The 27,014-nt window shown below is 38.6% G+C and overlaps 1 protein-coding gene across 1 annotated transcript in view; it reads right to left on the reverse strand.

The window, feature by feature from the left end:
- Positions 1 to 287: 287 nt before the first annotated feature.
- Positions 288 to 27,014, reverse strand: part of Thegl (theg spermatid protein like) — a 50,466-nt gene continuing 23,739 nt past the window's right edge. Inside the window, 6 exon segments of the mRNA XM_047566041.1 lie at positions 288 to 426; positions 1,500 to 1,675; positions 3,761 to 3,892; positions 11,390 to 11,504; positions 16,221 to 16,358; positions 25,403 to 25,531. Coding sequence (XP_047421997.1) covers positions 312 to 426; positions 1,500 to 1,675; positions 3,761 to 3,892; positions 11,390 to 11,504; positions 16,221 to 16,358; positions 25,403 to 25,531 — 805 coding nt within the window. The 3' untranslated portion in view covers positions 288 to 311.

Genomic DNA, 27,014 nt, shown 5'->3' on the forward strand with positions numbered 1-27,014 from the left:
AGGAAGTGTCCTAGGGTCTGCCACAGTAATGAGCAGCCACGATGCTTGTGATGAGGTAGTAAAGATAGCAAGACGGGCTCTTGGCCTCTCTTTTATTGCATACTGAAGTCCCAAAACCTTCAAAACCAAGAAGCAATTACTGGCATCTGCAGCAACTGCTACTTCATGCTCATGGTTGGTGTTCCCTGGAGGTCTCGTATGTGGGGGGCGGTTGGGGAAGTTGTAATGGACGGTACCAGAGTAGGGAACTAAGTCGTCTAACACATGTTATAGATACATAACTACTGTCTGACGGCGGTGACTTTTTATGTTTAGCGTACAATAGGTTCTGCCAACTCCTGGATCCTTGAAGAACACTGTGCTTTCAAAGCTGCCGGCTTGACTTTAAAGACATTTGGATCATAAAATAGAATATGCATAGGCACCCTAAAACAGAAGGAAAAGAAATCAACCTGAGTAAGATGTACAAAGAAAGGGAACTAATGTTTCCCAAGCACCCATTATGTGTCAATCACTAGGACATTATCTCATTTAGATTTTCATGACCTCTATTTACAGACACGAAAAGGAAGGCTCAAAGAGGTTGTAAGAATGATCTATGACCAAATCCAGATTTGCATATCTGTCAGATTCCAAAGCCTTTGCTCTTTTCACAGAAAGTAAATTCTAGAAAATTTTCAAGAAGTTGGTAATGTTAAAACAAGCCAAAAAGTCCTCTATAGTCCTCTATCAGTCTTGAAAAATATCTAATTCTTTTGTGTGTGTGTGTGTTCAAGTGTTCTACCTTGAGCATCTGTAAACAAATGTATTTTTTCTTACACAAATTAAAACAGTGCGCTGTTTTGCAACTCATTTCAATTAACGATGTACATTGGATAAATATTTCATCTGCATACTTTCAGAGCTGTCTCCTAGATCTAAGTTTCAGTGCCTAGTCTATTAACCCTACTGATAGCTTTAGATTTATTGGAAGAAGACCACATATTTGTCACAATAAATGTAACTAGTGAGCAGGGCACAGGGGCACACACCTGTAATCCCAGCAGCTCAGGAGGCTGAGGCAGGAGGATCAAAAGTTCAAAGCCAGCCTCAGCAACTTAGTGAGACCCTAAGTAATTCAGCAAGACCCCATCTCTAAATTAAAAATATAAAAAAGGGCTGGGGATGTAGCTCAGAGGATAAGCATCCCTGGGTTCAATCTCTGGTACCAAAACAAACAAAAAAGTAACTAGTGAGATGTTATTGCATTTTTAAAAAATTTCTGGGCTGGGGTTGTAGCTCAGTGGTAGAGCACTTGCCTAGCATGTATGAGGCTTTGGGTTCAATCCTCAGCACCACATATAAATAAGTAAAAAATAAAAGGTATTGTGCCCATCTACAACTAAAAAATATTTTTTAATTTCTACAACTCTTTTCATTGACTAATAAAGTCAATCAACCTTCTCCCTGACCCCACAACCCAACCTGTCCTGTTCCATTTTAGTCTTAAGTTGGCATACCTTGAACTTGGATTAGCTAGTTCCTGAATTCTAGGAGATATTGCAGAATGGGTGGCAGCATAAGACACTGGCCATCGGGCATCACGGGCAGGTAGGTAATCTTGATGGACAGGCTTGGACTTAGCTAGATCTATCGTTCGGGAGCTAGGTATGGCGATCATGGCTGCCGGGGATACCTGCAGGGGAAACAAAGAGACACAAAAATACGTCCCAGCTTTCACCAGGCTTCCTGTCTCTACAGCTATCCTCAACTTGAGTTGCTCCCGTTTCTCTCCTGGGCTGCTGCAACAGACTCCTAACAGGTGTCCCTGCTTCCACCCTGGCCTGCGCAGTGCAGCCTCCCCATGACAATTACTAGGGAACCAACAAGTAGGTAGCATGTCACATGACAAGTGATTTGCCCAAATCACTCCCACTTCATCACCATGACAACCCCATAAGGAAGCACTTTCTAAAGCCCAATCGGACCATGGCTCTGCAGGCTTTAAACCCTTCCTGCGGCTGCCCATTTTGCTAACGATAGCTCCTTCCTATGTCTAAGATACCTGGTAGGATTGGGCTCCTGCCACTCCTCTGATCTTATCTCCCCCCCCCAACAGCTCCCCCCATCCCTATGACCCTGGCCACAGGAGGCCCCTCTGGTCCAGTTTCTCCTGCTCGGGACCCTTGTACCTGCTCGTTTTGCTTGAAAACGTCTTTCCTCCATCTCTGCTCAGCTGCCTCTTCCTTGTTCAAGTGTCTGGACTCACACACAGAGTCCTCAAACAGGGCTTCCCGACTGGCCAAAATAAACCAGCCTCTCTGATGAAGCGCCTCCGTGGTTCTCATCTACGCTGTTGCAGGGCACTGTCCACACCTGCACTAGTTTGTGTAAGGCTTGGCCTATTGTCTACTTCTCCCCACTAGAATATACACCACTGGAGGGGCCTCACCCCATTTGGCAATAGCTAGAACGAACTCTGGCTCATAACTGGTGCTGATAAATATGTCAACTGACAGTCCCCCTTTGATCTTACTTTAAAAACCACATCTGCCTGAGTGCCCTTTGTTATGTGACTTTATTGGTAAAATAAGGATGACACGTGGCTACTGTTCTCTCTGTTAAGTGCTCATTCAAAATACATAGGATGAACAATCAATACTTCTCAGCAACCCTGGAAGTGTTCTGTGTTGCATGAGTCCAGTTAGTTTTGGGTTCTAACAGTATGATTTTCCATAGCAGTATCCCCCCTTTTTAATTAAAGCCTTAAAAAAAAAAAAAAAAGAAACTCAAACAATTCTAGCAATAAAGGAAAGATGCCTATAATTCCCATTTCTATAACAAAAACAGCATTAAGTCATTTTCCTGCAAATTCAAGACACTCTCCTGAGAGTTTTTGGTTCCCAGGATGGTTTTCCATATTAAATCCTGAGGTTCCCAGAGAGAGGGTGAAATTGCTCCCACTTCTTCAGCAGCATATTTACTGAAAACCCAACTGAGACAGGGCACCAAGTCGGCAATATAATTAAAAAAGCAGAACGTCAAGGAGGAAGAGGGAGGGAAGCCGCTGAGTGTGCCAGGCTCCAGGCTGGGCACATGCCTTCCTGCTACCACATCCCAGCAGACCTCTAAGTGGGAAGTCCAACACCTGCCCTACCTGCCCTCCCCTGGCTCACCGAGCTCCACCCAGCTCCAAGCTCCTCCCAGACTGAGGGCTTGGGCATGTGCTCTTCCCTGTGCTGGGACATCTTCCTCCCAGATCTTTACTCAACTGACCCCTTCTCACTCCCAGGGTCGGCCCAACTACTACATGCCACATACCCCGTCACTCACTTCCTATATCATTTTCTCCAAGACATTTATCACTCTCTGGCACTGTCTTATCTTTTTACTTATTCATTGCTTATCCCCCCACCTTAGCTGCATTTGTTCACTTGGAAGAGTACTTGGCACAAAGTACACTTGCAAACACTGGTGGAATGACCAAGGCTCGGGAAGGTTCTCTGAACATGATAAAGCTAGCAGTGGTGAGGCGGGAATTGGAATCCAGCTCCTGTGACTCCAAAGCCCATGCCCTTTGCACCCAACTGCTCTGCATCCCTCTGTATCAGGTAGCTAGGTTTTCCTTCCTGACACAGACTACTGTTCCAAGATTCTTTCTTCCAGTGATTTTGGGCTATGTCCTATAGAAGCAAACAAACCAACCTCAACAACCACAAAAAAACCACCTTAGGATCAACCAGAAAGAGAGCAGAAGGACGGCAAGGCAGTGATGGCTTACAGGACGGATGGGCATTTCACTTCTTTGTCTTTCATAGTATAGACCCTCTGACTTGATCTTTGGGTGGGCAAGGTCTAAGATTCTTGGAGTTGCGATAGCACTCAGGGCAGACGCTGAAATCTTAGTTTCAATCTAGAGGAGAAAAATAAAACAGTACCTGTAAGTATTAAATAATAAACAACATCTAGTTCAAGATTACAAAGTAGTGTCTGATCTCTGGACCAGGCTTCCCAGTAACCAGTAGAAATGATCAGACTCTTACAATAACCCCTGGTCACACCTGGAAAGATCAATTGCCATCTTTCTCAAACTACATGGGTTCCAAACCAACTTTTCAGGAACTTAACTGTTAAACTACAGAGGTAGAGGAAACAACAAACAATGTTACATACTGACTCAAAATTAAATGGTAATATTGATTTGTAGACTGATAAACTCAGGGAAGGTTCAACCCTATCACATGAGAATGCTTTACCAGGTAAGAGTCTGCTTTGTTCTTCATTATTTTTGCCCTTTGGAAACTGGGGCTTATATTATCACCATGCCAAAAAGAATTTAAGTGGTTCTCTTCTCATTGGAATAAATAAGAAAAGAAAAAAACTGAAGCCAACAAGAAGAAAGCAAAACCGTAAACCTCCTTTGGACCCCCAAATCATTCTTTTTTTTTTCAGGTACCCAGAATTGAACTCAGGGGCACTTGACCATTGAGCCATATCCCCAGCTCTATTTTGTATTTTATTTAGAGACAAGGTCTCACCGAGTTGCTTAGGACCTAGCTTTTGCTGAGGCTGGTTTCGAATTCATGATTCTCCTGCCTTAGCCTCCTGAGCCGCTGGGATTACAGGTATGCAATACCATGCCTGGCCTCCTCATTTGTGATTATGAAAATGAGATCAAATTACATGGTCTTCTATTTAAATTACTTGTATTTAAGTAACTTCTTATACAAGACTTTGAAAGGGAATATAGTCAACAACTGAAAATAAAATAAGTCTTTAACTATGGGTGGAAAAAATATGGTCGTCTCAGTACGATAATGAGTTCAAAGCCAGCCTCAGCAAAAGTGAGGTGCTAAGCAACTCAGTGAGATCCTGTCTCTAAATAAAATACAAAATAGGGCTGGGGATGTGGCTCAGTGGTCGAGTGCCCCTGAGTTCAATCCCCAGTACCTCCCCAAAAAACAGATAAATATGGTATACATAAAGTATTTCCCAAATTCTTTCTTATGTTATTTAAATGAGGATCATGATGATATTAACACTGACTGTTTTACATGTAATTAGTTTATTTCTTTCCTGGAGTATCATTTTTATTTCTATTTCACTAATGGAGTAACTAAGGCACTTGAGGTTCCATGGTTTACGTAGTTAGTAAATGGCAAATATGGAATTCCAACCAAAGGTCCTGCATGTTTGTACAACACTGTGAAGGACTAATTAAGCATTTAAGCATTTCCTATGAATAAAGCTTTTGTCTCCTATCAGACTCTGGCAAATCGAAGTATATGGCAACCATCGCCTTCAACAATTAAGCCTTCCAATCTAAAAGGAAATAAAACAATCATTCATTAATTCAATTCATTAAACAAATATTTCTTAATCAAGTATGTTATGTAAGACATAATAAAATGCAGTTCTTTTCCTTAATGCAATTTTCAATTTATAAAGAACCTAGACCTATAGGCAAATAATTAAGATTATTTGGTACTCAAAAGAAAAGGTTAAAAAAAAAATGAAGAGCTATCAGAGGAAAGGTGGGAGAAGACCAGGAAGGATGCTCTTTTTTTGGCGGATTGGGGTACATTGCAGGAAAGAACCATTAGCCTTCACTAGACAGGAAGCATGATCAAAGCTGGAGACTACCCTGTCGGCAATGGATGAGAAAGACATGCAGAACCACAGGAAGCAGGGGACAAAGAAAGCTCTGGGCCCAAAGAAGAATGTTTTTTTCCCATTCTAAAGTGGTGTTCGGGCTGGTGGGGGGCTACTGGGAGTTTGGACCAGGGGGCTTCAACCTGTACCTCACACATGCAGAAAAAAATAATTCAAAGTGAATCATATACATAAAAACACAAAAGTAAAAATACTAAGGCATCTATAGGAAAACATAGAAAACCTTCATGAGCGTACAATAGACAAATATTTCTTAGCCAGGACACCAAAAGCATTAACCATAAAAGTAAAGATTGACAAATTAAATTTTATCAAATTTGAAACATTTTTTCTCATCAAATGATACCTTTAATAAAATTAATAGGTTAGCCATAGAAAATATTTGCAAATTCATAGCCCTGAGGAAAAGACATATATTCAAAACTAAATAAAATTTGAAAACATCCATAAAGTGTAAGTATTACCACCTAATTTTTTAAGCCTAATAAAAACAGACAACTCTGTTCAAACACAAATTATTTGATGTGGAAAATCCTGAAGAATGTGATAAAAAAACAAAACAAATCAAACCAAGATACAACTACTACTCAATGACAGAAGAAGCTACAGATGCCAAGAAGCACAGGGCAATTGCTGAACATCCATGCGTGGCCTGGAAAAGCAAGCAAAAATCACTATGAGACACCACTGTCTCGCTGAAATGTCCAAACTCCTAAAAAGGGACGATGACAAATGCAGGCCAGTCTGAAGCCTCTGGACCACTTACACACAGCTGAACGAAAATAAGGGGGTGTGGCTCAGCCATAGAGTGCTTAGCAGGTGTGAGGCCTTAAGTTCAACCCCCAAGGTCCGGGGTGTGCGTTGGGTGGTGGGGGGATGATACATTCACCTGGAAAATAATGGTGTATTATAAAGTTAAATCTATACCTACCCTGTGACTCGACAATTCTACTGTTATGTATTTATCCTAAAGAAATGAAAGCATGTGTTCACAAAAATATCTGTAATATGAATGTGCATAGCAACTTTATTCTTTTTTTTTAATTTTTTTTTATTGTAAACAAATGGGGTACAACTTGTTTCTCTGTACATGAAGTAGAGGCATACGATTTGTGTAATCATACATTTACATAGGGTAATGGTGTTTGATTCATTCTGTTATTTTTTTCCTATCCCCCACACCCTTCCCACCCCTCTTGCAACTTTATTTTTGATAGCCCATTTGGAAATATCCCAAATGTCCATCAAAGGAATAAAAAAGAATTGATGTAGTTTTACAATGGAATAATCATTAATAAAAAAAAGAACACAATGTACTGATACACTCAATAGTATGCATGAACCTTAAAAACAGTATGTTGACTGAGTGAAAAAAAGCCAGATACTAAAGAGTATATATTGTATGATTTCATTTAGGGTTTTTTTTTTTTTTTTTTTTTTTTTAAGTTGGGGGAGACTGGGGATTGAACTTAGGGGCACTGGGAAACTGAGCCACATCCCCAGCCCTATTTTGCATTTTCTTTAGAGACAGGGTGTCACTGAGTCGCTTAGTGCCTTGCTTTTGCAGAGGCTGACTTTAAGCCTGAGATCCTCCTGCCTCAGTCTCCTGAGCCATTGGGATTATAAGCATGAGCCACCATACCCGACTGCATGATTTCATATAAATCAAGTTCAAGAGCAGCCAAAACTAGTGAGTGTTGATAGGAATCTGAACAGTAGTTGCCTCTAGGGCAAGGATTAGATTAGGAATTGACTGGAAATAATCAGAAGGAAACATTCTGGAAGAGCGGATATGTTGTGTATCTTGATTTGAGTAGTTATGGAATAGATATATACATTTGTTAAAAGCTTATTAAACTACACACTTAAGATCTATGTGCTTTATATAAATTAAAATTCAAGAATTTAAAATTATAAGCTGAGGAGAGTACCATATATAACAGATGAAGAATTAATGTCCTTAATATGTAAAGAACTTTAATAAACTGATTAAAAAACATACAGGCCAGTAGAAAAACAATTAAAACCATGAAGAGATAAATTTTTCAGAAAAAAAGTATGCATGGTAAATAAATGAGGGGAACTACCTGACTTTATTATTATCAAAGAAATCCAAAAATTTTTAAAGACGTACTGCGTTACTACACAATTAACATTTTGCAAAATAAGTAGTATTTCATGTTGGCTGGAGTACAGTGGAAAGGCAGACAACGAATGCAAGCAAAAATGCAAATCAAAGCCACTTTTAGGGACCATGTTTTGGAATCTTACATACATCACCTCCAAAATGTTCACGCACTTTCTTGACCCAGTGATTTTAGTTCTAGAATTTTTATTCTAGGAAAACAGAGACTGAGGAAGATGGGGGGGATGGGAAGTAGAATGACCTTATGAACTAGGACAGCAAGTAAGACAAAGCCAAGTGGGATAGCCAGAGTTCAAGTGCATTGTACTCAAAGGTATCTGCCAGATAGGAAATAGGAGTCTGAAGAGTCAGAGTCTCTCAAAAGTTAAAAATCTAAAAATTCCCAACAGGTTGATGCGTCTAGGAAGGAGCTGCAGGACCTCAGAAAGCAGTCAGAGAATCACAGATATGGACTAAGTGAGCCGTGAGAGTGACTCATTTTTAAGTTTTGATTGGTTTTTGTTTTGTGTGTTTTGTAGTACTGGGATTGAACACAGGGCGAGCGCTCTACCACTGAGCTACAGCCTATTTTTAAGTTGTGCAGGCTCCAAAAAATGTACTATAAGAAGGGACTCAACATGACCAGCCATTGAATAGGAAGACTTCCTCCAGTTCATCCATCCAAAGTCTCCGGTGGCAAGTGACCTCAGGCACCTGTGAAAGTACCTTGACTTCCCTTGAGAACATGTATTATTGTTAAACTTGAGGAAGATTAATAATTAACTGTAAAAAAAGAAACCCTAAGGGAATCAAATCATGAAATTAACACTTTGTTAAGAATAAGTATGTGTGACAGATGATGAATTTGAACATGGATCATAGGGTAGATACAGTACTTTTGTATCAATACTAAATTTCCTGATTTTGATAAAGCTTTTATTCTGTGGTTAAATAATACAATGTCCTTGTTTTTAGAAACTTAGCACTGAAATATTTAGGGAAAAGGGGATATCGTATACTTTTATGAACTAGCTTGTCTCAAAAATTATTCAGGGGAAAAATTATTCACAACACACATGGAGGAGAGAGAATGATAAAGCAAAGGGAATAAAATGTGAATTTTTACAACTTTTCAATAAGTTTAATATTATTACAATAAAACTATATGTATATAAAATAAATACCAGGTGGATGTTTAAGAGAGTGAGAAATTTACAACTGCTATTAGAAATGTATAACTGACTAATCAATTTAGAATTGTGACATTAAATTAAAATCTTAACTTTGTTTATTCTTACAATATTAAAAAAAACTTGAGCTTCGCCATGTTTATTAACTTAACAGGATAAATTTTAAAGTATTGCTTTAGTATTTCAGAAGATTTTGTTTGCTTATGTAGATGAGTAAAGTACCTGAAAATCAATCAAATGTAATATATTTATGAATGTAGTTTAAGTTGTTTGAAGGATTTTATTAACTAGGTTTGGAAACATAACCAAACATTTTTTGGGATTCTTAAAATTAATTATTAAAACTGCTCGAATTATAAATATAATAAAATATATAAGCAAAACCTGAAAGTCTAAGAAAATTTGATTTTTAAATTTGAAATTTAAAACATAAGACTATTCACTAGGAATATGCTCAAGGATACCAAAAGACTCACATCACTGGGTGTGGCAGGGGCTTTTTTTTAGTGCCTATAAATTCTTTGACACTTCTCTCATTGGAAAGTAGGGTTTGCATTCCCGCCCCCTGAATCCAGCCAGACCACACATACCTGCATCAATCAATAGAGTATAATTGTGGTGACACATGACTTCCAAAGGCAAGTCATCAAAAACCAGGTAGCTGCCTCCTATTCTCTTGGAATGCTCACCCTCAGGGCACTCCAATTTAGTATACTTCTCAGAACTTGGCTGCCAAGTAGAGAGGTCTTTGCCACATGGAGAGGGCTTGGGAAGGTGCTCTGTACACATTATCAACTGAGTCAAGACTCAAGTCATTACCAGCCTAGACAGCACACATGCATGTTGTTATAGACTGAATGTTCGTGCCTCTCCAAAATTCTTATGTTGAAGGCCTGCTCTCAACTGTGTTGAAATTAGTAGCTGGGGTCTTTGGAAGGTAATTAAGGTAAGATGAGGTCATGAGAAGGGAACCTCCATAAAGGGATTAGTGTTCTTATAAGAAAAGAGACCAGAGTATTCTCTACCTTTTTACCTCTCCCCTACCACACACATCCCAATTTTCAAAAAGAGGTCGTGTGAGCACACAACAATATGGCGGCCATCTGCAAGCTAGGAAATAGACCCTCACCAAGAACAGAATCTGCTGGTTGGGCTTCCCAACCACCATAACTGTGAGATATAAATATCTTCTGTTTGAGTACCCAGGCTAGGGTATTAGGTTACAGAGCCTTAAATTGATGAAAACATGAAGGAACCTCCAGCTGATACCAGTCCCTTACTTCTTCAGACACTTAAGTAATTTTCCAAGATTTCCAGTTGAGAAGCTGAGACAAATATTACTTATTTCCCTGTTAGAATCTCTCATTCATAAAATCCTTGAGCATAATAAAATTGATGTTTTATGCCACTAAGTTTAGGGTGTTTGGTATGGTCAACAACCTGAACTGGTTGCTGCTTCATACCAAAGGAAAGATTATCTATATGGGTTCAAGATTATCTGGGATTTGTTTTCTGAGCTGATTAGCTTTAGAGGCATTAATGAGCCCATTGTTAGTGGTCTAAAAAAATCCCCACAGGTAGCTCATGACATGCAGTAGCAAAACAGAAACAAAGGCTTTGGATGATCAACAGTTGCTGTCAAAGAACACTGTCATGGAATAAAGAACAACAATGAGGTTGGCTGGTTGTTTGTAAGTATACTGGAGAAATTGAGAAAAGATAAGATCAGCTCAGGCCTTTGAATTCCCACCTGAAAGTTCTGATAAGGGAGCAGAAATTTGCTGTGTTTTCCCTAAAAAAAAATAAAAACCCTTATCTTCTATTGTCAGAGGGCAGAAAATTCTGAAAAGCAAAAATCTAATTCTGTGGGTAGGTAAGTTCAAATGAAAATCCTGCACAGACCCTATGTTAAAGTTGGGGCAGTGATTGGGAGGGACTAGGAGCTTGAAAATTGAAATGGGGACACAGGGGTGGTTTCCAAGGAACCTGGAGACTTTAAGCCCCTAAATGCTGTTGAACCTTCCTTACCTTTAGAATCAGCCCTTCCACCCTGAGGAGGTTAGACTCCCATTGCCCAGACACCTTCCAGGGAGCCACATACCTATCTCTACCACCTCTCATTGCTTCTAGATCTATTACCAGGACCAAGTCCTAGATGCCATATCAGCCTTCCATAGACTTTGCCACTGGCTCCACAATTGTCTAATGCTTCATCTCTGTAATAAAGCCCTTATCCACATCACTCATGGTTCTGCTTCTCTGATCCACTCCTGACCAATATAGTAAGTATAGAAGGGTTAGAAACATTCACTTATTGAGAGGAGAAGTACAAAGGAAGAAAAGAAAAATACGCACCCAGACTTAAAAGAGTATTATGTTATAAAGTCAATCAAGAACTGGTTCTTTCACATAGGCCACTTACATTTTTTGGAGGAACATAATTAGGATCTACGCTTTTGGCAATTGACAGTCGTAAAACCCGGGGTGAAGGATCAGGCACTTGAAGAGAACTTCTTACTACATTATCATTGAGGGACCTATATGCAAATGGAAATATAAAATGTCATATACAGGGCTGGGGATATAACTCAGTTGGTACAGTGCTTGTTTTGCATGTACAAGGTCCTGGGTTTAATCCTAGCACCACACACACACACAAAAAATGTCATATATATTGAATATGGGGGACAATAATTGAATTTGTCATTGCTATAATCAACTTCCAATCAATTATGCATACTGTTTCCATCTTAGGAAGATCTTTTCCTATAATCATTAGTGCTTTTTCAAACAGATTGGTGTTTATCAAAATTTATTTACTATAATCCACAATAAGTAGTACATTTTATCTTGTGATATGTAATATGTGAGTGGGTTTGTGTATACTGAATTTCTGGTATGATATTAAATAGAAATAGTGAAAACTCACAATCTTGTATTGTTCTAATCTTAGGGAGAAAGTATTTCACCATCAGTTGTGTTTACTGAGGTATTTTTGTAGATGCCCTTTATAAAGTTGAGTAGGTTCCCTTCTAAGCCTAGTTTTTTTTTTTTTTTTTTAAATACCTTTATTTTATTGATTTTTTTTTTTTTTATGTCGTGCTGGGGATCGAACCCAGGGTCTCACATATGCCAGGCAAGCACTCTGCCACTAAGCCACAGTCCCAGCATAAGCCTAGTTTACAGAGCATTTTTATTATGAAAGTGTGTTAAATGTTGTCAAACACTTCTGCTGGGTGTACTGAGATGATCATGCAGATTTTTTTTCTTCTACTAATTAGGTGTATTACATTGATTTTATTGGTTTTATCATTGTTAACCATCTCAGTCAGGAAGTACAATATTTTTATATATTATTGGATTTGATTTGCCAATATATTGATGTGAATTATTGCGTGTACATTTGGATTTGGTTTGCTGCTGTTTTGGTGTGGATCTCTGCGTGTATATTCACAAGAAATATTGGTTTTTAAAATATAAAATGCTCTTTTCTGCTTTTGTATCAGGATGATACAAATCAAATAGAATGAGTTGGGAAGTGTCCTACTTTTTGGAATGAGCAGAAGAGTTTGATGTTAATTCTTCTCAAACATGTAATAAAATTCACCAATGATTCACTTGCATGTAATGAAATTACTCTTCCTGAGCTGTTCTTTATAGGGAGGTTTTTTGAAAACTATTAATTGGATTCCCTTTACTTATTATGGGTCTCTTGAGACTTCCTATTTTTTCTTGAGTCATTTTAAATAGTTTGTCTTTCTAGGAATATGTCCATTTCATCTAGACTATCTAATTTGTTGGCCTTAATTGTTCATAGTAATCCCTTATAATCTTTTATTTCTGTAAGGTCAGTAGTAATAACTCCTTATAAATAACCCCTTAGAAAGGTTTCTTATTTTTTCCCCTGATTTTACTAACTTGGGTCTCTCTTTTTTGTGTTGATTAACCTAGCCAAAGGCTTGTCAATTTTGTCAGTTTCCAAAGAATCAACTTTGGAGGGTTTGTCATTTTCTGGTTTTCTAATCTCTGTTTCATTGATTTCCACCTTTATTATTTCCTTCCTTCTTTGTGTTTTGAGTTAATTTGTTTTTTTTAGTAATTTCTTAAGGTGAAAAGGTGAGGTTATGATTTGAGATCTCTTTTGTTTATCTCTTGTGAATATACACACAGAGATCCACATCAAAACACCAGCAAACCAAATTCAAATCTACATGCCACAGTTCACATCAAAATACTAACAAACCAGGCTGGGGATATAGCTCAGTTGGTAGAGTGCTTGTGTCACAAACACAAGGCCCTGGGTTCAATTCCCAGCACTGCAGGGGAAAAAAAAAAGAATACAGACAAAAAAAAAAATACTAACGAACCAAATCCAACAACATATAAAAATGTTTTGTGGGGACGAGGGGGATAACTCAGTTGGTAGAGTGCGTGCCTTGCAAGCACAAGGCACTGGGTTCAATCCCCAGCACCCAAAAAAAAAAAAGTTTTGCTTCCTGACCAAGTCTGTTTATCCTCCACCTGCTCCTTTGTGCTTTTCTAAAATACACGGTATGTCTACCAACATAGGACTATAATTATTGTTCTATGCAGCTCTCTTTTAAATCATGGAGGAAAATAAGAAGTTACAAAGAAAAAGTATATTATTTTGTCTTTTTATATTTACCTACATAATTAATTTTATTGGCACCTCTTATTTCTTCATGTAAATTCAAGTTATTGTCTAGTGTCTGAAAAGATACTTCAGGGATTCTAATATTTCTTATGTAGCAAGTCTACTGGTAATTCATTCCCAATCAATTAAGTTTTCATTCATTTCTCCTTCGTTTTTGAAGGATAGTTCTGCTGGGTAGAGTATTCTTGGCTGATAGTCTTTTTCATTCACTGCTTTAACTGCCACCCACTGCCTTCCAGCCACAATCATTTCTGATGAGAAATCATTCATTAACCTTATTGTAGATCCTTGGTATGTGATGACTTGCTTCTCTCTGGCTGCTTTCAAGACTCTGGCTTTCTTTGCCTGTTGAGTTTGGTTATGTTGTGGCTAGCTGTGGCTCTCGAGTTTTTCCTCTTTGGAGTTTGTTGAATTTCTTGGGTGGTAAAAGTTTTTCTTCAAATTTGGTGTGTCTGGGGCCCTTGTTTCTTCATATATTCATTCTGGCCCTTTATTCCTCTCCTCTCTTTGTAAGAGTCCCCTTGTTTGTCTGTTGATCCTCATGATGGTGTCCCACAAGTCTCTGTTGGGAGCCATGATGAATTGTGTGCTTGTCTGAGCCATCTCTAAACAGAGGTGAGCCCCTCTGAGAACTCTTGGTGTCATCTCACCGATCTGAGACTGCTCCGTTGCCTTGGCAACCTCCTGCTCAAAGAGAATTCTGTGCTACCATGGAATTTATTGGCCCAGACAGCCCTAGGTTCAAATGCAACTCCCTGGAGGTGGAAAGAGATACCAGTGCACCCAAATAGCCTTGAGGCGCCGGCTGCCTGGAGGAGGAAGAATCGCTGCACAAGTGATAAGTCTCCAATCAGGCCAAGTTCCCCACAGCCTCTGGCTTCTTGTTTATCTTGAAAAAGTTTTTCTCACAATAAATCCCCCTTGATGTGTTTCACGATAAATAAAGCATTTGCAAGCCTCTCCTCTTTGTTAGGATCAGACCCATCAGGTCTTTTCCACCTGTCAAGCCCTCACTTTAACTATATTTCTAGTGTCTTTGTATTTATTTCTCAATTTTTTAATAATTTTATTTATTTATTTAACCTTTATTTTTATAGAATGCATTTGGATTCACTGTACACAAATGGGGTACAACTTTTCACTTCTCTGGTTGTATCTCAATACTATTTTTTCTGTCTTTTTTTTCCAGCCGTCCCACATCTCCGTGTGGTTTACTTATTCCCTCCCCATGCAAGTCTGGGTGAGAAGTCTCTGAGCCTCTGTTCATTTTACTCCATTCTTCTCTGTTGCTCAGAACTGATCACCTCAAATGAACTCTCTTCAAGTTTGCTGATTCTTTCTTCTGCCTACTCAAGTCCGCTGGTGAGCATTCTAGCCAATCAGCTTCTCTAGTGCCCAGAGCCTACGCTGTGTAGCAGTACCTTTATTTTTGGAGATCCCTGTATCTTCACTAAGTACTTACTTTGTTTCCTTTCATACGATTCTAACAAACTTGAAGATCTAGTAAGAGGCTGATTAGAGAACACTCTCCCTCACCCTGCCCCGCTCCAATTTCCATTCCTGGAAAGCTATTCAGAAAGATTTTTCCATACTTAGCTGACATCTGCAGTAAATTCCTTCTTTTACTTCTTGTACTAGGATTGATTAAATTAATTTTCCTTCCTCCCCTTCTTCCGATTCTTCCTCTTTCAGATGCCAACCTTTTACACATTTGAACAGAGCTATCACTGCTTCCTTGGTCTCTTCTCTAAGCTAAACATGTCATTTCTCTTAACTTTTTTCATGTAACAATTTCCAGAAGCCTGGATGTTTCATTTACCTCCTTCTGAACAGTCTCAAATGGATTGCTACCTTCTTAAGGCATAGTGTTCACACTGGTTACATAGACCCAGTGTGTCCTAACCACAGGGTAGCAATGTTGCCTCCCCACATCTGTACACTGAACCTATTCACTAACACAACCTCATGTCAAAGTCACTTTCCAACAACTATATCACAATCAGCTTCCCTGGGGAAGGCAGCACCTAAGCTATCTTTTAAGGAGAAGGAGAAATTCAGTATTCAAAGCAAAAGCATCTGCCAAGTCACTGGGTTATCTGGGGGCAGAAATAACAGTTCAGTTTGGGAATCAGAGAAACAGAAGGAAGAGGTGAGATATAAAAGAACATCAAGTTCTACAAATTGCAAAAGTCTGTGATGTTCATTTGCTGATTTCCCTTTTGGTTTTTTTCTGATTGTGTGGTGCTGGAGGACAAAACCCAGGGCCTCATGAATGCTAGGCAAATACTCTAGCACTGAGAAATTTCCTTTTAATTGGCTAACAATTAAAAGAAAATTAAAACAATGATAAGGTCTAATGTGAATTTTAGTTTCACCACAATTTGAGTCAAATGTAATTATTGATGATGATCTTCTGATTGGCTACAGTTTCTACAAATATTTGGCTTTTTTACCTGACACTCTGGAAAACAAATGGACTTTTAGCTCATGAAATTGCACATGCTAAAATTAGGACAACAGTATTGTGACACTTAACCAGATTAGATCAGGATTTATGGAGATTCTCAAGATACTCTACCGATTTAGTAGAGGCAGTCTTTTGAATCTGTTGGGCTGTGCCAGACTCTGGATCCTTTTAGACGGCTGGATAAACAATGCAGAATGAGGTATTGTCCAAATTACAGACTCTCTTCCACAACTGTAGTAATACTGGGCCCTGCAAGTTGTAGAAGAGAAATGAGTGAAACAGGCACGAATTCAAATTATCACAGGATTTTCCAACTTTGATTCCCAGACCTTGAAGAGCAGGTATGACATTATTTAGGATAAATAATAATATCATTCTTATTATCCCTGCCATTTTGTCTTTTCTTAATCAAAATATATCAGCAGTGAAAAAGGAAGTGGTCCTGACTCTTTCCGACCGTGTGTTAACTCATATTGCAGTGCCACCTCTGCTTCTTTGAGACACTCACAGAAACAGGTCCTTGTCCCTCTGCCCACACCTCTGTCTGCCGGTTGCTGCTGTGAGTCTCAGTCTCTGTCAGCCTGTATCTCCTTTCTGGTGACCCTCCAGGTTTGAGGTGGGCTCACCCCACCATGCATCTGTCTGGACTCCCAGCCCCCAGGCCACACACACGGCCGAGCTCAAGCAGGCAAGGAGCTTCCAGCCCTGGGTTATCTGGGGGCAGAAATAACAGTTCAGTTTGGGAATCAGAGAAACAGAAGGAAGAGGTGGTTTTTTGAAAAATGGGTCGCCTCCAACAGACTAGATTCAGGTAAGGGGACCGCAGCGATTAGGAAGAAGAGGTGAGTAGGCAGCCAATGAGCAGCATAGAGGCAAGAAGCTCTTGGAGAGCAGGGCAAAGGGTAGAAGTCCAGACAGTGGGTGAGAGAGAAAAAAATATAGTAAAATAAAATGAGACACAAACTCAGTGGCTCAACATTCTGTCCCTGGGGAATGGCAAACACCAAATGCCACTGATCATGTTACTTATGCCTTATGCTGCCAACAACTAGAAGTGCAGGGTGCCTTAGGAAACGGGGGAAATAACACACGTTATGCCACTGTGGAGATTAGATCAGTAAAGTCATCTGATAATTTATAAGCACTATTCAAACATGACTTCATTAATCAAATTGTGATTGATTTTAATATTAATATCTTTTCTCCAATTATTATATTATTGTATATTAATAAAGTGCAGTGCTATTCACATTTGTGTGTTTCTCCTCCTCCCATAATTTTCCACAAGCCCAGGTCTTACAATGCCAACAATGTAGCAGGTACTCAAATATTATTTTAATATAAAATATGCTGTATTTTTCTCATTGAAAAAGAAATAAATAATACTTGTATATAATTATATCATATAAATATACTCACATAGATAGATAGATAGGTAGATAGATAGATAGATATAGATACTGGGGATTGAACCCAGAGCTACTACCACTGAATTTCATCTCTACCAAAAAACTCTACCAAAAAGTTTCATCTTTTTTTTCATTTTGAGAGAAGGCCTCACTAAGTTTCCCAGGCTGAACTAGAACTTGGACTCCTCCTGCCTCCACTTTCCAAGTTGCTGGGATTACAAGCAATTGCCACCATGTTTGTTTTATAACAGAAAATTTTAATGTGGTATATATACACAGTGGAATATTACTCAGCCATAAAGAAGAAGGAAATTATGGCATTTGCTGGTAAAAGGATGAACTGAAGACTATCATGCTAAGTAAAATAACCTAATTCCAAAAGCTGAATATTCTCTCTGATATGCAGATGGTAACACACAGTAAGGGAGGGGAGGAAAGAGTAGAAGTTCATTGGGTTAGACAAAAGGAAATGAAGGGAAGGGAGAAGGATGGGAAAAGGAAAGAGAATGAATTTGACACAATTTTCCTATGTTCATATATGAATACATGGTCAGCATAACTCCATATAACTCCACATCATGTACAACCACAAGAATGGGAAGTTATACTCCATGTATGTATAATATGTCAAAATACATTCTACTGACATGTATAACTAAAAAGAACAAATTTCAAAATTTTTTAAATAGAACTTTTTAAAATAAAATTTTTTTTATTTCTTGAAAGAAAGAGTGCACACATTCAGAGATGGTAATGGGTAATATTTTAGAATAATTTTTGTCTTTTTCCCCTTGTTTACATACTCAGAAAGTTCTCATTGATCACCCGTCATGGTGTTAGGTGCTAGGGAAAGAGTAAAGTCTGTGACAACCACAGTTCTCTTGGAGCTTGAGGCTGGGGTGGTGAGAGACACTGTTGCAAGAGCTCTGAAAGCATCAGTCATGCAATAGAGATGGAGGCTTCCCAGGAAGGCGTGTGAGGAGTGGAGACTTAGTGTGTTGGTCAGCTCTACATCACTGTGACCAAAATACCTGACGAGAACAATTTAGAGAAGGAAAATTGTATTTTGGCTCTTTGCTGCCGAGGTTCAGTCCATGGTTAGCCAATTCCATAGCTCTGGACCCAAGATGAGGCAGAACATCATGGCAGAGGGACATGACAGAGGAAAATGGCAACCGAGGACAAAATACATACCCCAAGGCACACCCCCAGTGACGTACCTTCTCCAGCCACTCCCCACCTGCCTACAGTTACCACGCAATTAATCCATATCAGTGCATCAAACCACTAATAAGGTTAAGACTCCCATACAGGCAAAGAAACAAACAGACAAAAGAAGAATAACCCCATCCATTCACCTGAAAATGGCAAAATTTTATTCTTCTTTATGACTGAATAATATTCCATTGTGTATGGCATTTGCAGATAAATGGATGGAGTTGGAGAATATCATGCTAAGTGAAATAAGCCAATCTGAAAAAAAAAAAAGGTCAAATGATTTCTCTGATAAGTGGATGATAATACATAAGGGGGTGGGAGGGAGACAAGAATGGAGGAAAGATGGATTGAATAAAGAAAAATGAGGGGTGGGGAGGGGATTTGGGGAAGGAAAAATAATAGAATGAGACAAACATCATTACCCTATGTATATGTATGGTTATGCAAATAGTGTGACTCTACTCCATGTACAACCAGAGGAACAATAACTGTACCCCATTTGTGTACAATGAATTAAAATAATAAAAAAAAGAAGAGTAACAATGTTTCAACAAAAACAACTGGAGACAGTGAGGCAGAATCTATTAATATAGAATTTCATGACCAGCAGAAATTCAGTTCAAAATGAAAGTGAAATAAGGAATTTTTCAGACATTCAAAAGCTGAAAGAATTCATCAGTAGCCGATCTGCCCTATAAGAAACATTAAGGAAAGTTTTTCCAAAGCACAGAAATGATACCAGATAAAATCTAGATTCAAACAAAAGAACGTAGAGTATGGGAAATGGTAAGAATGTGGATAAATACAAAATACCTTTTCCTATTTTTCAAAATATCTTTAAAAAAGAATTGCTTGTTTAAAGAAAAAATAATAAAAATGCATTGTGGGATTTATAAGACAAAGTAGAGTAAAATACATGATGCAAATAGCACAAAAGTCAGAAATGAGGAAGTGGAGATATACCATACTACACAAAGTGGTGTAACACGAAGATGTATACTGCAAGTTCCATGCAAAGTTAAAGATGTATACTATAAATCCTGAAGTCACCTATAAAATAAAAATTGAAAGCTGTGAGCCGAGTATGACACTGTGTGACTGTGTGCTCCCAGCTACTAAGAAGACAGACAGGAGGATAACTTGAGCCCAGGAGTTCAAGAACAGCCTGGGCAACCGACAAGACCCTGTCTCCAAAATAAAAATTCAAAAAGTTAGTGAATAAGCCAAAAAGAAGATAAAATGGAATAAACATAACAATTAATTCATAAGACAGCAAGAAAGAGGGAAAAGGGAAAAAAATAGATGGAATAAATAGAAAATAAATGCTAGTGGCTCTAAATATGTCAATAATCACATTAAATGTAAAAGATCTAAACATCTCAATTAAAAGACAGATTATTAAATTGGATAAAAAAAACAAGACTCAACTATAGGCTACCTATAATAAATGCACTTTAATATAAAGATACAAATAAGTTAAAGGTAAAAGGATTTAAAAATATGTCATGCTAACACTCGTGAAAACGTTAGATTATGTAGAGGGAAATGAGAAGGAGGAGGGAGCGGGGATATGAAAAATGGTGGACTGAGACAGACATCATTACCCTATGTACATGTATGATTATATGAATGGTGTGAAATCTACATCATGCACAACCATAGAAATGAAAAGATGTACCCCATTTGTGTACAATGAATCAAAATGCAGTCTGTAAAAATAAAAAAAGAAAAAAAGAAAGCTGGCATAATTATATTAATACCAAAATAGATTTCAGAGCAAAGCGTACTTTGCCAATGATAAAGAGGTTCAACTCATAACAATAAAGAAGTCAATTCATCAAGAGGACATAGTTTTAATTTTTTTTTTTTTTTTTTTTTTTTTGGGTGCTGGGGATCGAACCCAGGGCCTTGTTGCTTGCAAGGCAAGCACTCTACCGACTGAGCTATCTCCCCAGCCCCTAAATTTTTATTCTTCTAGTAATAATGTAAAAACTGATAGAACTGCAAGGAGAGACAATCCACAGTTATGATCACAGGTTTTAAAACCCCACACCTGAAAAATGGATCGAATAATTAAATAAACAAGGGATCAGTAAGGATAGAGACTTGAACAACATTATCAACTCAGTTGAGCTGAGTAATATTTATAGAACACTTCACCCAATAACAGGAAAACCATTTCAAGTGTACTTGAAATATTTTAGAACACATTCTGTGACATGAAACAGTCTCCATAATTGTGAAAGATTGAAATTATCCAGAGTATGTTCTCTAATCCCAATGGAATTACATTAAAAATCAATAACAAAAAAATTTGTAAAATTCCCCACATATTTTGGAAACTAAACAATATATATTTAATATTTGTGATTCAAACATGACATCAAATGAAGTATTAAAATGTATTTTGAAGCTGGGCATGGTGCACATACCTGTAATCACAGCAGCTCAGGAGGCTAAGGCAGGAGGATCACAAGTTCAAAGCCAGCCTTAGATATACAAAGAACTCAAAAAACTTAACACCAAAAATACAAATAACCTAACCAATAAATGGGCTAAAGAACTGAACAGACACCTCACAGAAAAAGAAATACAATCGATCAACAAACATGAAAAAATGTTCATCATCTCTTACAATCAGAGAAATGCAAATCAAAATTACTCCAAGATTTCATCTCACTCCAGTCAGAATGACTATTATCAAGAATACAAGCAATAATAAACGTTGGCAAGGTTGTGGGGAAAAATGTACACTCATACATTATTGGTGGGACTGCAGATTGGTGCAACCACTTTGGAAAGCAGTGTGGTGATTCCTCAGAAAACTTGGAATGGAACCACCATTTGACCCAGCTATCCCACTCCTTGGTTTATAATCAAAGAACTTAAAATCAGCATACTACAGTGACACAGCCACATCAATGTTTATAGCAGCTCAATTCACAATAGCTAAACTATGAAACCAACTTAGATGCCCTTCAACAGATGAATGGATAAAGAAAATGTATATATAGACAATGGAGTATTACTCAGCCCAAAAGAAGAGTGAAATTGTGGCATTTGCGGGTAAACAGATGGAACTAGAGAATATCATGCTAAGCAAAATAAGTTAGTCCCAAAAAACCAAAGGCCAAATATTTTCTCTGATAAGTAGATGCTGATCCATAGTGGGGAGTGGGGTAGGGAAGAATGAAGGAACTTTGGATTATGCAGAGGGGAGTGAGAGGAGGGGTGGAATGGGGATGGGAAATATAATCTTCAATAAAAAAACCTAAAATTTTAAAATTTAAAGAACTTTGAAAAAGTCAGTCTCAGCAACTTAGTGTGCCTTAAGCAACTCAGTGAGACCCTGTCTCTAAATAAAATACAAAAATGGGCCAGGGATGTGGCTCAGTGATTAAATGCCCTTGAGTTCAATCCCTGGTACCAAAAAAAAAAAAAAAAAAAAAAAAAAAAAAAGCATTTTGAACTTAATGAAAATGAAGACACAACATATCAACATTTGTGAAATTCAGCTAAGGCAACACTTACCAGAGGAAAATACATAGACTTAATAACTATTACAAAGAAGGAAATGTCTCAAGTTAATGATTTCAGTTTCCACTTTAAGAAACTGGGAAAAGAAAAGCAAATGAAATCCAAAGTAAGCAGAAGAAAATAATAAAGAGCAGAGAAGAAATAAATGAAATAGAAAACAGTAAAATAACAGAGAAAAATCTATGAAACCAAAAATAGATCAACCTTTAACCCAAATGATCAGCAAAAAAAAATTAAGTATAAAAAATCACTATATAAATTATACATTGATTTTCTCAAAATGTTTACAAAGACTATTTATAAAATGTACATATATGCATAGCAAAAAAGACTAGAAGAAAATATAACAAAATATAAACAATTTATCTGAATTATAGGCCTAAAGGAGATTTTTGTTTCCTTTTAAAAAATGTATCTATTCATATAATAGGAGATTAAGTATAACAAAGATACTAAACAATATGAAGCAAAACATGATACACACGTGTGCTGAATTAAATTGTATCATCACCAAAAATAACGGTAAAAAAATAAACAAAATTTTTAAAATAAATAAAACAAAACTATGGTTAAGACATCATCATACAGGCAAGGATTATTCATTATTTTCAAGAAGGAAGATGAAATTTAAAATGTACAACTGGAATTCTCTTATTCAGACAAAGTAATTCCCATTAAAAAATTTGAAAAAACTTGAAAAAAATTTTTTTTGCAGCACTCAGAATTGAACCCAGGGTCTTGCACAAGTTAGGTGAGTGTTCCACCATTGAACTACATCCTGAACGCACTGTGACATTATCTTGAATCAGGGTCTCACTAAGTTGCCCAGGCTAACCTCAAACTTGCCATCCTCCTGCCTCAGCCTCCTGAGTCGCCAGGATTACAGGTGTGCCCCACCACACCTAACTTGAGTTCATATTCTTGAATAAAACTTTTAAAAGCAAACAATTACACCAATGATTGCACCCTATAAATGTCATTCTGAAACAAGTATCTAATTCAACCAAGATTCCATTAAAAAAGGAGTCCTGGAATTAGCTAAGCCTCTTTACAGACTTCTGAAAGAAACTTTACACCAGGGAGCAACCACCCTAATATGGGAACCAGAACATATTAAAGCCTTTAAGACATTAAAAGGGGCCCTGCCCTTAGTTTACCTACTGAAGGGAAATTTAGCCTGTTTTTCATTAAAAGAGGAAGAATAGCCTTAGAAGTGGTAACACAAAAGAATGGACCTGTTCAACAGCCACTATCCTATCTCAGCAAGGAACTTGACTTGGTGTCTCGGGGATGGCCCCACTGTTTGAGAGTGATTGCAGTGGTAGCCCTACTAGTCCCTGAGGCAATCAAAATCACCCTGGGAAGAGACCTTATTGTCTACACTTCCTATGATCTCTCAGGAATTTTAAACACAAAAGGAAGACTATGGCTTTCAGACAGTCTCCTTCTAAAATATTAGGCTTTACTTTTGGAAGGACCCATAACTCAGATAGAGACCATATCCTCCCTAGACTTATCATGGGAACAAATTCTTAGCTCCTGGTTCTCTGGTACCTCCTGGTGGAAAACATTATTAGTCTCTGTCATCACCATCATATTCATTGGCATGTTCCTATGCTGTGGCATTTACTGTTGCATTAATCTTATCCCAGTACTCATAACTTCTTGTTTCTCTTATAGACCGCCTATCTCTCAAATGACCCTCCAGCCTATTACTTCTCAACCAGACTCCTACCATGGACCCCTCGATCGACCTGATTTCTAAATGGGAACTCCAAATGGCTTGCCCCATGCTGCCCACTTCCAGCTCGAAGCAGCCAGAGTGGTCATCGCCCCCTTTCCTTACAGCAGTAAGGAGTTCCTAAAACTAGAGGGGGGAATGAAGCCAGAATTGGCGACAGGCAGTTAGTGTAAAAATCGGGATCGGGTCAGATCGAGGAAATGGAGGCCATGAAAGCCATCTGCCTCTGGAAGTTGGAGACTGTCCTGGGAGAATGGAATGTCAAGGACCTACAGAGTCTATTGATGACCAAATTTACCTGCCTTTGTCAGGGACTACAGGCAAGGAGATGCTAATGAATGCCCCCTGGACACTTACCTGCCTGAATCACCTTGGCCCTCCCTCTGCCCATGCTTCTCACTTTATGCAAAACTGGGCCTAATTCCGTAGGTGGGAAGGAAAGAGATAAGGGGGGAGAATAAAACCTATATAAAAAGGACAAGATTTGCTCAATCCGATGGATTCTGCCTTTGGGTCCCCCTTCTTCCACCAGGGAGAAGTCTGCTTTTACTTTTCTTTAATAAAGCTTCTTACTTTCTACTCTAAAAAAAATAAAAATAAAAAAGGAGTCCTGTCCTGTATCAAACATGCTAAGTGGGAGGTCCCGCAGAGGAACCCAGGACATCTGAGATAAGAGAGAGGTGTTGAAGATTTGGAGGTCATCACCACACAAGTAGAAACAAAATCCATATAACAGGACAACCTCATCTTGGGGAGTCTTTAGAGCAGAAGGAGAAAGAAGCCAACTGGGAAATGGCAGTGGAGAAAGAGGAACCCACCAAGGACGTTGAGAGCGCAGGAAGATGGAAGTGCATTGTGGACAGAGCACACCTCCCAAGCCAAGGTGAGAGCTCAGAGAAGGGAGTGGCCTGTCCTCTTCTGAGGGAGCCTTAACAGGTGATTTTGGATGTACCTTCAACTTCTGATATGTCTTCAATACTAAAATTAGGGATCCTAACTTGAAAAACCAATGGCTTCTATAGAATTCATCAAGATACCTTGACGTTCTTGGGGCTGGAGATGTAGCTCAGTGGTAGAGCCCTTGCCTGGCATGTGCAAGGTCCAGGGTTTGATAGCCACCACTGAAAAAAAAATATTTTATAATATTCTTATTTTATTTTTAAAAAATCCTCATAAGCCAAAGCATTATGAAATATAATACAAGTCTGGATCTTGCTCTGGAAAAGTTTGACTGTAGTATGAGATTGGAACAGACAGAGCTTCCCTAAGCCTCAAAAAATTTTGACTGTAGATTGAACAATCTAGGACCCTGGGGTGAAAGGCCTGAATTCCATGTTCATTTTCTTGAAGGAGTCCTGACGAAGGAACCTCGTAACACAAACACCTACCTGTTAGGTACATAGTGCTGGGAGACTTGCTTGGGATGAGCAAGGTCTTTAAGTCTTTTGGTTAGCTGAGCCTTCAAAGCACTCTCGGAAATAGGGCAAATAGGATCTTGATTTCCCCAAAATAGTTTTCTGTTAAAATACACAACGATAAAATGGTAAAAAAAATAAATAAATAAAATTTATAAATAAATAAATAAATAAAATTCACTGAGAATGGACATCTTAGACATAGCTCTTAACAAGTCTTCATTTCCAGAATTATCACTATAACAGAGCTTTACAATTTCCAGTCATCAGAAAGAAACTATGGACATTGAAATAAGAATAAAATAAGGCAATTTTGTCCACTGTCTTGAAAGTGGTGACCCAAAATGAACCAACCTATTAGAGAGAAGATAGTTCTGTTCCTGCCATCTGGGAATCAACAGTGTAAGTTACAATCAGGTAGGCAGCAAAGGGACGTGCCAACCATCTCCACTGTGCTCCCATTTGGACAAAGGTGAGCAGAAAATAGTAACAGAATAATGATAATGGCTACCATTTGTGTGATATTTACTGTAGGCCTGGAACTGTACTGAGTGATGTACAGACATCAGTTCACTTAGCTGTGAAATAGGCGTGAAGGAAGAAGAGAGAGAAATCTGTATAGAATTGAGCTGAAAATGCTTCACAGAAGAAAGCTGAAGGGCACAGACTTCCATAAGTGAAGCATGTTCTGTGGTGGGAATGGGAATAATCCTGTCTTGAACTAGGAGTGTTCAGGTGCATGTGGAAAGTCCTGCAGAGAAGCCAGGAAGGAACACTGCTAGGTTGGGTAAGGACAGCAGAAGGCGGCCTAGATGATCTGGTCCCTCAGTAACCGGGCTTTGCCCAGAACTGAATTTGCACTGGGGTGTGGCTCAGAACTTGAGTGCTTGCCTAGCACGTGTGAGGCCCTGGTTTCAATCGCCAGCAGCACCAAAAAGAACAAAAACCAAAAAATCTGAATTTGCCAACTAACTGAATTCACTCCTTTAAAAGTATTGGAGAAACAGTTTCTCCCCCACCCCAAACTTTATGTACTTTTTAATATAATTTTTTCTCTGACTTGGAAACATTATCCAGAGTCATTTTAGAAATATTCATACCCCCAATCCCTACACTCTGCAGAGCCATTTCAAATCTGTTTGTTTCTCCTCACCTCAGTTGCTACTTCTCTTGTTCATACATCCATCATGCCCACTCCTTTCTCCATGCTACTTGTCAGAGTGATCTTTCTAAACCCAAACCTGATAAAGCCTTGTTCAGGACAATGCAAAGGCTTCCCCCTCCTCGCTGTGGCATGCACCGCCCTCCTCGGCTGTGGTCAAGAGGTTCGCCTCCCCAGCCTACCTATTCTTCCGGCTCATGTCTTCTGGTCTTGGAGATTTTCTCTTGAGTAGTTGATTGCTACCCATCAGAGTTTCTCAATAAAGGTTTGATGAATGGATGCATGGTGAAAGCTGGGGATTCACCTGATGGTGACATGCAGCAGATATTGGAGAAGAGAGAATGACCACCGGGAGAGCGTGAGGCCAACAGCAGAAATTCAGACCTCAGGGGCCATGGCCAGACAAAGGGGGGCTGCAGTGGG

The sequence above is a fragment of the Sciurus carolinensis genome, chromosome 10 (assembly GCF_902686445.1).
Source record: "Sciurus carolinensis chromosome 10, mSciCar1.2, whole genome shotgun sequence".
NCBI classification, from domain to species: domain Eukaryota; kingdom Metazoa; phylum Chordata; class Mammalia; order Rodentia; family Sciuridae; genus Sciurus; species Sciurus carolinensis.